Raw genomic sequence first — 10,686 nt, forward strand, 5'->3', positions numbered from 1 at the left:
CTGCTATTTCATTTTTTTAAAAACTACATTTTTTAAAGAATTATTTATTAAATTTTATTTATTATTATTATTATTTTAATTTGTTATAGGGCATATGCACTCACCAGAGAGACACAGAGAGAGAGTGTTGGGGGCAGGGAAGTGAGAAAGCAAGCCTCCAGGTCTGAGACTTGAACTTTAGTCGACCACATGGGAGTCCAGCGACTCAATCACCGTGCTACCTGCTGGTCCCACTACTTCATTTTTTTTTTTTTTAGAGAGAGATTTTTCTATAGGGCATGTGCCCTTGCCAGAGAGACAGAGACAGAACTTGAGAAATCACCCCTGGGGGGAATGGCCACGCCGCAATCGCTTCTCCTCCATGCTCCCCTCGGGATCTTGGGCACTCATGCACACATGTCCGGCCTGAGTGTTAAGTCACTGGGTCTGGGACTCAAACCGCAGTCGGCTATGTGGGAGTCCAGCGAAGGAACCATCACACCATCTGCTGGTCCTGCTACTTCAGTTTCTAAGCCGCTATCGTGAACAATCAGGACACAACGGTATTGCCCTCTATTTCATCCTTGCATCGTGTATGACTATTTCAATATTTTCTCTTAGCTATGGTTTCTCTAAATGTCAAAGCATTTGACTAAAATATAGCAACGCTATCCCTTGCGAGGGGCTGGGGATGCTGTCTGTGAATGGAGACGTCAGACGAGTAGAGATGAAGGCAGCTCTGCTGCAATTCTCTTCTGGGACTCTTTCTAGGGATATTATTAAAGTCCGGAATAGATCAGACATGAAGAAAAGAGAGGGACAGAGAAGAGAGCTTTCCTGGAAATTGCGACCATTCTTTTCAAAGTTCATAATCTCCACCCTGATGACAGACCCAGCCTGGGGGTGGGACCTGCCTGGGTCTAAAGGTGACTCGGGGATAGGATTTTGATGTGGCCGTGATTGAAGTCAGTAGGTCCAGATGGGAGTCTTATTACAGATTTAATGACGCGTCTGAAGCAGAGTCAGTGAGCGCAGCCCTCTGCTAGACGGGAGACGCAGAGGCAAAGTTTCCGAGGCTGGTGGCGGAACCCTGCTGGGCACACGCCAGGACCACGCCAGGGCTGCCCGAGCCTCCTTCCACGCGTGCCTCCCGCGAGCTGAGCTGGAGCGCGGATGGATGTCCCCAGCGCTGCCCCAGGCTGTCCCAGGCCTCTTGTCTCTGAATGGAGAGCTCCTGTCTCTAACCTCAAGGAGGTTAACCCCTGGGGAGTCACCAGGTGGCAGTTACCATTGGCCACGTGGCCGAGGCACGCATGTGCGCTTGAATCAGTGGTACAGGATTCGGAATAAAGGCAAGATCCTTGCGGGTTTCAGGGCCAGCAGGTGGTGTAGTGCTTAAGGTGCCAGACTACTCCATGTGGCTGTGGTTTGAGTCCTGGGCCTGGCACTTTGAAAATCATGCTGAGTGCATGCGTGTGCATGCTCAAAATCCTAGGAGGAAAATGGAGGAGAAAATGGAGGAGAAGGGATTGTGGCATGGACATGGTCCTGAGGGGGTAGTGACATCTCACTTTCGCTCTCTCTGTCACTGCCCACTCTGGCAAGTGCACGCACCCTATGGCAAAAACCTTAAAAAAATAAGAAATTATAATAAAAAATATTCTTTTGAGTTTATGTGTTGGGGGTAGTGGGTTAGGCTTCAAAGAGAAGACAAAACGTGACTGTTCTAGGCCTTGTTTCCCAAGTGGAATGGTTGTGTGGATGTTTTCAAGGAGAGACAGGAAGAGAGAAAGCCTCCCCCACCCCCACAATGCAGCGTGGTCAGACTGCAATCCTTTCTTCCCACTCCCCCACACCGCCTCGCCAGGATTTCAGGCACGCATGCTCATGTGCCAGCACGTTCAAGCTGCCGGGGTTGGGAATCGAACTGTGCTCGGCTATGTGGGATCTGGTTGCCAATGCACAGCACTTAACCACTGCACTACCCGGCTAGCCCAGGAAATGCCTTTTTAATAAGGATGTTTACTTGACTCATGAACAGAAGCTTGCTTTCTTGGGCTAAAAGTAGTTGTTTCCATTATACCCCGACGCGTCAGGCTGTCCTGGGAGAGACAGATGAGCACGGCTCAGGCCTGGAATATCCCAGGAGGGTAAGAATAGCCTCCAGTAAGACAGGACTGCGCCGCCTGGTCACTGCAGTTGTCAGAAGGCACGGCCTCAGAGGCCCCCTTGACTTGGAGCCAGAAAAACTCACCTCCTACTCTGGGGCTCAAGCCTTTCCTTTCCCATCTCCAACTGTTACCTTCAGTCTTTTGTAGCCAAAACACACTTGTTCCTGCAAGGATTCCCACCCGATTGGAGAACGCAGGCCTCCAGCGTCTCCGGCAGCCTGTGGTCTGTGACATCCTGCCATCATGGAGAGACCGGATTCCCTGGGGCTCCTCATTGTCACATTAAACTGCAACGTGACCATCATGGGTGAGTACTGGGAACCTCCACACTTGTGCTTCTTTTCTTTTCCTAATCGCCAAGGGCACATCTACTTGTCTGAGAAAGTCAAAGAGAGAGACAGAGAAGGGAGAAAGCCCCCTCCAGCCCCAGGGGGACGCGGTCATCCTGCAATCTCTCCTCCATCTCTCCCTCCTTTTGGGACTTTGGACACACATGCTCACATACCCAGTGTGCTTTTCAAGTTGCTGGGCTGGGATTCGAACTGCAGGTAGCCATGTGGGTTCTAGCTCCCTTAACCAATAAGCAACAGGGGCTGATCTCTATTTTGTGTGTGTGTGTGTGTGTGTGTGTGTGTGTGTGTGTGTCTTTTTGTTTTATTTTTGTTGTTGTTGCCATGTTTGAAATAAGTCTTTTTCAAAGGGTCAAGGTATTTTCTAATGTTTACTTTGCCTGTGTCCCCGAGCTGTTCCCATCCGCCCACAAAAGGCCCGTGTATTTATTGCTGGAAGAAAGAGAGCAGCGGGCTCCAGCTTTCTTCCCACTGCCCTGCCATTCTACTCTCACTGTGGGGAGGCGGGGTGTGGGCCCGGATCTCCACAGGCCTCCTGGCGCCCATAGTCGGACGCCGGTCTGAAGACTGAGGCCGGTGCGAGGGGTGCTCGCTGTGCCCGTTCTCCGGCTCCCTTACCCGGAAGAGGAGAACCACAGTGAGGGCTAATGAGAAGCAACGCCCGGGTGATGCTGTCTTCCTGCTCATCTTTTTCGATCTCACTGTCCAAGCTAAGTTTATAAAGATGAGCATCTCCTTTGTGCACGTGACACCAGATCTCGATGTTATTTAGTTATTTTTTAAACAACGTTTTAATTAGGATTTCTGAGTCTGATGAAAATGAGTCCAATTTTCAGAGATATGGGCATCACAGAAAAAGGGACCGAGAAAAGACCTAATCTGAAGGACCTTCAGAAATGTCTGGAAATGTGTACTATGAGAAAGCTATGAAGGGATTTCTTTTTTTTTCCCCCACTAAAATAAACTCATATTTTAATTCCATTTTCCGTGAACTGTTTGAAGTTCACTCATGTACACCCAAGATGTAGGTTGGTACTTTTTAAATCTTTATTTTGTAGGATCTAAGCAAAATCGGCTTAGAATTAAAAGTTCAAGTCAAGGACTTTAATACAGGGCAGGATATTACCCTTTGAGTTTAATCGCCCTTGTTTACAATAGAATTTTGTTTTTCTGATGTTGGGCGATACTTTCTCTATCTTGTCAGAAAACACAATATTTACAAGTCATTTTGGCTGTGTTTGAAACATGTTCCAAAATAGTTGACCTATGACATGGAGACAGGGCTTTGAAGTTATTTTGGTTTCCTAGGTTGGTCTCTTTCATTCATGATAAATTGAAGAAAGTCAAGCCTCATTAATTCAGAGAAACTGAAATGGGAGAAAGAAACCCTGAACGATTGAAAAATACCTGAAAAATGGAACGGTTCTGAAGGAGTTCAATTTCAAGGACCTTTAGCGCAATATTAAACACAAGCTCTGGAATCAGAGAGCTCTCGAGGTGTTGCCCGAGACAAAGACTGACGTTAACAGCTGTGAGCTGCCAAACACAGCCACAGGGGTACCGGAACCCCTTCACAGGCTCGTTCTCCTAAGAAGGGTGAGATCTTATTCACGACTTTGATTTGCTCAGCCAGCTTTCTTTCTGGACCTTTCCATTCAGGAGAGATTGCCCGAAGTTCGAACTGGCGGGGTCAGAATAAGACACTTGTATGGAGTTGTCACTCAGGGTCCTCAGGGAAAGATTCTCGGACCCCCAGAGATACCAAAGACGCAGCCGTCAGATGCCTTGAATGAAATGGCATTGTGGGATTGGCAGGGGGCGTGGAGGTTAAGATATGACCAGCTGCGCAGTTCGAGTCCTGGACCCTGGGGCTTGAGAATCACGCCGGGGGTGTGTGTCTGCCTCCCTGCCCAAAATCCTGAGAGGAAAATGGAGACCGGGTTGGGGCGGGGCCATCTCCCTCCTTTCCTCTCCTCCGGGGGTGATTTTTCTCTCTGCTCTCTCCGGCAAGTGTTAAAAAGCAAAACACAAAAAGGCATCGTATTTGCCAATAACCTTAGGCACAGCCTCTGGAATACTTTAACTGATCTCTAGACTACTTATAATATCAAATCCAATAGCATGCTGGTTAAGGTACTGGACTCCTACATGGTCGACCATGGTTGGAGTCCCAGACCCGGTGGCTTGAAAATCACAGGCGGAATTCCAGGAGAATAGAAGAGAAGGGATTGCAGCATGGCCATCCCCCTTGGGATGGGGATACCTCACTTTCCCTCTCTCTGTCCCTCTGGTCAGCCCATGCACCCTGTGACAAAAATCTAAAAAAAAAAAAAAAAAAAAAAAGTAAAAACGATACGCAGTTGTTTTACTGTATCATCTAAGGACTAATGACAAGAAAAGAAAAGAGAAAGAGAAAAACAAACGTCAGTACCTGTTCAGTGCAGTGCACCAGTGTCTGAATGTCTGAATGTCACCAGGCTGAGGGGCCATGGCAGATGCTGGTTCTGGGGTGCTGACCATCCTTCTTTTAAAAATCTGCTCGTCTTGAACCATCCTAGACAAGTAGGCCCAGTGCATGTCTGGCGCTCTGTAAGCGCTCAGTAGATGTTGGTCAAGCAAGGTAACCAGTGGCCTGCTACTGGGACCAAGCCGGCTAACTGACTTGTCAGCATTGCCGGACACACTTCCAGGCTGCGGCCGGCAGGAAGTGCGTTTGCATGGTGGTAACGAGGCCACCCTGCCTGTTTCCTAGGGAAGGTCTGGCTGGTCGTGACTGTACTGCTGAGGATGGCGGTGGTGGTCCTGGCAGGGTACCCTGTCTACCAGGACGAGCAGGAGCAGTTCGTCTGCAACACTCTGCAGCCGGGGTGCGCCAACGTGTGCTACGACCTCTTCTCCCCCGTGTCCCCGCTGCGGTTCTGGCTCGTCCAGGGCCTGTCTGTCCTCCTGCCCTACGCCGTGTTCAGCGTCTACGTCCTCCACAAAGGAGCCACACTGGCCGCCCGCAGACTCTGCGACTCAGACGGAGGTCCCGGCGGCCACCACCCTGACCTGGGCCCTGGGGACAGGACCTGCCCACGCCCCTGCAGGGAGCGGCGTCCCCTGATGGTGCCAGACTTCTGCTCCGGCTACATCGCCCACCTCTGTCTGCGGACTCTGGTGGAGGCAGCGTTGGGGGCCTCGCACTACTTCCTCTTTGGATTCCAGGTCCCGAAGACATTCTCTTGCACCCAGGCTCCGTGCAGCAGCGTGGTGGACTGCTACGTGTCGCGGCCCACGGAGAAGTCCATCCTGATGCTGTTCCTCTGGGCAGTCAGCGGGCACTCCTTCTTCCTCGGTGTGGCCGACCTGGTCTGCAGCTTGCGCAGGAGGGCCCGCAGGAGGCCAGGCCGCCAGCGGGGAGCCAGGAGCCCCTCTACCCAGAAGGAGTGCCCAGCCCTGCTATCTGCGGGCCACGAGGGGGGCGGCTCAGGGGTGGAGGGCGTGCACACCCACCCTGGCATGCGCGCGGGGGAGGAGGGCGCCCACAGCCCAGGAAGGGAGTCCATTGTGTCCAGATGGACCGAGCTCCCAGACGAAGAAGACGAGAGCCAGGGCAAGTCCGCCACCAGCGAGAGGCCGCCGACGGCTTGCAGAGGGCCCTCCCGGGATGCTAGAAGCAAAGACCTGGGGCTGGAGGAGCAGGCCTCGGCCCTGCAGAGCCGGCTGACCATGCACTCCACGGCTGGGCAGCTGCAGCCCCCTGGCTGGCCAGCCACCGGCAGCACCTCCCACCTGAGGACCAAAAAGTCCCAGTGGGTGTGAAGGTAGAGGCCTGAAGACCTGCCTGGGGCAGGTACCTGGCACCTCTCAGCCAGCTCCCCGGGGACGTTAGCAGGGAAAGCCAGCTGGTTGTGGGTGAGGGACCCCCGAGGCTCCGATGCACAGTGCCACCCTGCGGGTTTAATTTAGGTGACACTTCCTGCTGCTAAGGGCTTGGAGAGCAAGGGCCACTGGTAGCTGGACCCCGTCCTTGGAGAGTGTGGGGTTACTGATTGTGGAGAGACTGCTGCATACCCTGGGGCTGCTGCCTGTGTCCAGGACTGCTGTATCCCTCGGGACTGCTGTGTCTCCTTGTACTGCTGTGTCCCACGGGACTGTTGTGTCTCACGGTGGGGCCAGCAGGTGGTATGGTGGTTAAGGCACTGAACTCCCACATAGTTGCACACGGTTCGAGTCCCAGACCTGGTGACTTGCTTTCTCACTTTCCTTTTCTGTCTCTTTTACTGTCTCTGGTGAGTGCATGTGCCCTGGAGCAAATGAAATAATAATAAATGAAATTAAGTAAATAATCCTAAATAAGTAAGTAAATAAATGCGATCTTAGAGTCCCACATTCCTGGACTACTCAGGGGCAAGTCTCCTTGTTGCCCCTGCGACAGGCAGCTCTGGTGGCCTTCCCCCCGCGTGCAGGCTCCAAGACCCACGGGCTCTTCAGGTCACGTTGTGCTTTGGCACCACCGGCCCCGAGCACCTCACCCTGAGCCTTGATAAAGCTGAGGATACAAGGTCAGGCCAGCCGGCGGCATCTGAGTCCTGGACCCCACGCTTGGAAAACGCGCTGGCCAAGCCTTGCCCTAGGCACTAGGCCACTCAGCACTCCCCCGGGAGGAACGCAAGCCCGAGAACCCGTGTCCATCCCCCGGAGTGCCACAGATGCAGAGCGGTCTGGAAAGGAAGATGACAGCCACGTGATGTCTATGGCTTTTGTCTGTTTGGTTTGTTTACCTTTTGAAGACAGTCTAAGGTATTTTTCCCCCTTCTCTCCTTAAACACCTAGAAAACATCTTTAAGGCTTTAAAGTCCAAGTTATAAAACCAGGGGAGAGTGGCAGTCCCTGTGTGACGGTGGAGTTTTCTTTTTCTTTTGGAGAGGTTTTTGCTATAGGGTGCGTGTGCTTGCCAGACAGACAGAGAGACATAGAGACAGAAAGCGAGAAATCACCCCCCAGGGGAGATGGCCATGCTGCAATCCCTTCTCCTCCATTCTCCTCTCGGATCTTGGGCACGCCCTCACATGCGCCCAGTGTGAGTTTTAAGCCACCGTGTCCAGGACGTGAACCGCGGTCGACTACGTGGGAGTCCAGCGACACAGCCATTACGCTAACTGCTGGTTCCCAACGGTGGAGTTTTCTGAGGAAATGATATAGACAGTAAATATCATCGACTTAATCGACGTGCACTGCATGCATGCTTTTAAAAACCATATGGTACACTGGGGACCAGCAGTTGGCATAATGGCTATGTCGCTGGACTCTCATGTAGTCGACAGCGGTTTGAGTCCCAGACCCAGTGGCTTAAACTCACGCTGGGCGCGTGTGCATGCGTACCCAAGCTCCTGAGAGGAGAATGGAGGAGAAGGGATTGTGGCGTGACCATCACCCCTGGGGGGTGATTTCTTGCTTTCTGTCTCTCTGTCTCTCTCTCTGTCTTTCTGGAGAGCATATGCACCCTATAGCAAAAACCTCTCAAAAAAAATGTAGTATACTGTACAAGGCACAACAATTGAATGTAAATAAAACTCAATGAGTAAGTAAAGAGAGAAGGAGAGACCTCCTCCCCCTGCACACCCCAGAGACACTCTCGCTCATGCCAACCTGGCAACCGAGGGTCGGAACCCTCAGTGCCTCCTGAGCCATCTTGCATGTGTGCTCCAAATCCTAGGGGAGAGCAGAGGAGAAGGGATTATAGCTGGCCATCCACCTGGGGGTGCTTTCTCCCTTTTCCTCTCTCTGGAGAGCGCATACACCCTACAGCAAATTTTAAAAAATAAATGGAAAAAAAAGGAAAAGAAATCAAACCAACAAATATTGATGGTGCTTATCCATGCAGGGTGCCTGAGTGATAGCTGGGAAGCGAACGTGGTCTGGCAGAGCCGGGACTCCTGTGGCCAAAGCCCCTGAGAGCCCTGGGAGGCCACGGCCGTGCTGCTGCCACCGGAGTCCACGCTGGCTTTGTCCCGACCAGGGCGAGCTCTGTGTCACTGAGAGGGCAGCTGTGGCCACTGCCGAGGTCTAAAATCCTGCCGCGGGTGAATCAGAGCCCGAGGTGTGCTCAGGGAAGACTGTAAAGACTCTTCAGGGCCGGTGTCCAGAGCAAAGGGGTGAGGTGGCCGGGCAAGGGCAGGAGAGCCGGCTCCTCCCCGAGGCCCACGTCTGCCCGCAGGTCACTCTGCCCCAGGCTCAGCCTCCCCTGTGCCCTGCGGGAGCCAGGTCGCCCTAGTGCTCTGCAAAGGCGGGCTACCAGCACGCTCCTCAGTTCCTGCTGCGGGGGCTGGTTTTCCCCCAGACCGGTGGGCTGGGATGGCTTTGGGATGACTCAAGCTCATTACAGCTAGTGTGCACTTTCTTTCTTCTTCTTTTTTTTTTTAGATTGCGATTTTTGCTATAGGGCATGCGTGCTCACTGGAGAGACGACAGAGAGACCTAAAGCGAGAAATCACCCCCGTGCGGGGTGGCCACGCCTCAATCCCCTTTCCTCCGTTCTCCTCTTGGTACCCTGGGCATGCACGCACACGCACCCGGCGTGAGGTTTAAGCTGCCACGTTTGGGACTCGAACCACAGCTGACCACATGCGAGTCCAACGATGGAAGCATTATGCCATCACTGGTCTGAAATAATTCTACAACTCACCATAATGCTGGGTCGGTGGGGCCTGAGCTCGTTTTCCTGCAACGAGGCGGCCCACGGGGGCTCCCGTGAGGACCCAATGGCGCTGCTGATGGACAGGACGTGGCGTTGCGAGCGGCGGGCACGGCTGTGAGTAAAGATGGAGCTTTGCCGGTCAGCTGCTCCTCTTCTGCCATGCGCCCGATTCCTAACAAGTCACGGACCATGTCCGTGGCCTGGGCTGGGGACCCCTGCTCTAGCGAATGAAAGAGGTTACCCGGTTTGCGTTCCTCCCGTGGAGAGCTACCGAGAGTCCTGACAGGGCGCCGGTGAACGCTCAAGCGACTGCTCTAGCAGGTGACCCGGATTCAGCCACTTACCACACACGCTTGGTAAAGCACGGAGCCAGGGATGGGGCGGGGGTCCTGACTAAGGGGCAGCTCTGCTCAAGATCCACCATCCTGCAGCTCCAACACCTGCTTACCGCGCCAGGACCGCTGGGGAAGGGACCCGAGGCCTGGCCGGGGCAGGGCATTGGCACGTCTGGCCACTTTCTCTGACTAGAACTCGGTCCTGCTGCAAGGGAAGGGACAAAAGGTGGCCCAGCCACGTGTCCACTGAGGAGGAGGGAGAGCTCAGGTGAGCAAGTAGCCAGTGTCGCCCCGACGCCTGCGGGGGGCAAGATCAGTTTCTGAGAACCTGCCCCATCAGAAGCATTTAGTGAGTCCCCGTGACAGATGACGAACTGGCCTGCCGGGAGGAACTGAGCAAGGCAGCTGTATGGAGGAAGGGGAGGACAAGGACAGGGAGAACTAACCAAATGGGTCTCGTACCTCGGGACTGCCCTCTTAAGTACATACATTTAAAATAAAAACGCATCGTAATTGCTTCAAGTGTGTGTGTGTTTTAGCTTAGCGTTTTGGTCTTTCACAGTAGAAGAGTCTCACTACATGTTGTCTAAATGTAATTTTCCAGGGACTTTAGTTTAAGACTTCCCAGGCTGGTATCCAGGCGGATCCTAAGGAGATCTGGCTGTGACAGGGACCCGACGGTGGAGCACAAACTCTGAGCCAACACGCCCTGTGGCTGCCTGCCGAGACAGAGATGAAAGGAAGATTACAGGATCAGTGAGACTGTGCCTATCAGGCGGTTTGTGCTTAGCCAGGAAAGGTGTTGTTGATGGGATTAATAAATGGGGCTTCTTTCTTTTTCTTTTTTTGGATATTCCAATCTGTCGTGAGAGCAGATTGCGTTCTCGGAGTGTAAACTTGGTTTCGGGCAGGCAGTGATGGGACTTGGAGGGCTCCTGAGGCATGGCACTCCCACCAGCACCGCATCCCAGCCCCAGGCCAGAGCCGCAGCCTGCGGAACCCTGCAGAACCCTGTGGATCCCTGAGGAACCCTGTGGATCCCTGTGGAACCCTGCGTCAGTATTTCGGTTGTGCTGCGAGATACGAGTTCCCTAGAAACAAATCCGCCTTTCCTCCTGCACGTGGCACGTCGGTGGGCACGTCCGCGGGCACGTCCGCTTCTCCTTGCA

The 10,686-nt window shown here is 53.2% G+C and overlaps 2 protein-coding genes across 2 annotated transcripts in view; one reads left to right on the forward strand and one right to left on the reverse strand.

The window, feature by feature from the left end:
* The first annotated feature begins 2,393 nt into the window (after nucleotides 1-2,393).
* GJD4 (gap junction protein delta 4) lies at nucleotides 2,394-6,304 on the forward strand. Its single transcript, XM_006158358.1, has 2 exons — nucleotides 2,394-2,457; nucleotides 5,253-6,304. Exons 1-2 carry the CDS (start codon nucleotides 2,394-2,396, stop codon nucleotides 6,302-6,304), a joined length of 1,116 nt encoding a protein of 371 aa, XP_006158420.1.
* A 2,287-nt stretch (nucleotides 6,305-8,591) lies between these two features.
* FZD8 (frizzled class receptor 8) overlaps nucleotides 8,592-10,686 on the reverse strand; it is a 44,180-nt gene continuing 42,085 nt past the window's right edge. The window contains exons 3-4 of the mRNA XM_027775651.1: nucleotides 9,171-9,294; nucleotides 8,592-8,834 (exon numbers count right to left, since the gene is read on the reverse strand). Of these exons, the coding sequence (XP_027631452.1) occupies nucleotides 8,592-8,834; nucleotides 9,171-9,294 (367 nt within the window). The remainder of the gene's footprint in view (nucleotides 8,835-9,170; nucleotides 9,295-10,686) is intronic.

This window comes from Tupaia chinensis, unplaced genomic scaffold (assembly GCF_000334495.1).
Source record: "Tupaia chinensis unplaced genomic scaffold, TupChi_1.0 Scaffold000578_2, whole genome shotgun sequence".
NCBI classification, from domain to species: Eukaryota; Metazoa; Chordata; class Mammalia; order Scandentia; family Tupaiidae; genus Tupaia; species Tupaia belangeri.

Excerpts from the sequence above, each read along its gene's own strand:
- GJD4 (XM_006158358.1), top strand. The coding sequence starts at position 2,394 with ATGGAGAGACCGGATTCCCTGGGGCTCCTCATTGTCACATTAAACTGC. Across the intron at positions 2,458-5,252 it reads CTGCAACGTGACCATCATGG|GGAAGGTCTGGCTGGTCGTG; the intron begins GTGAGTACTGGG and ends CCTGTTTCCTAG.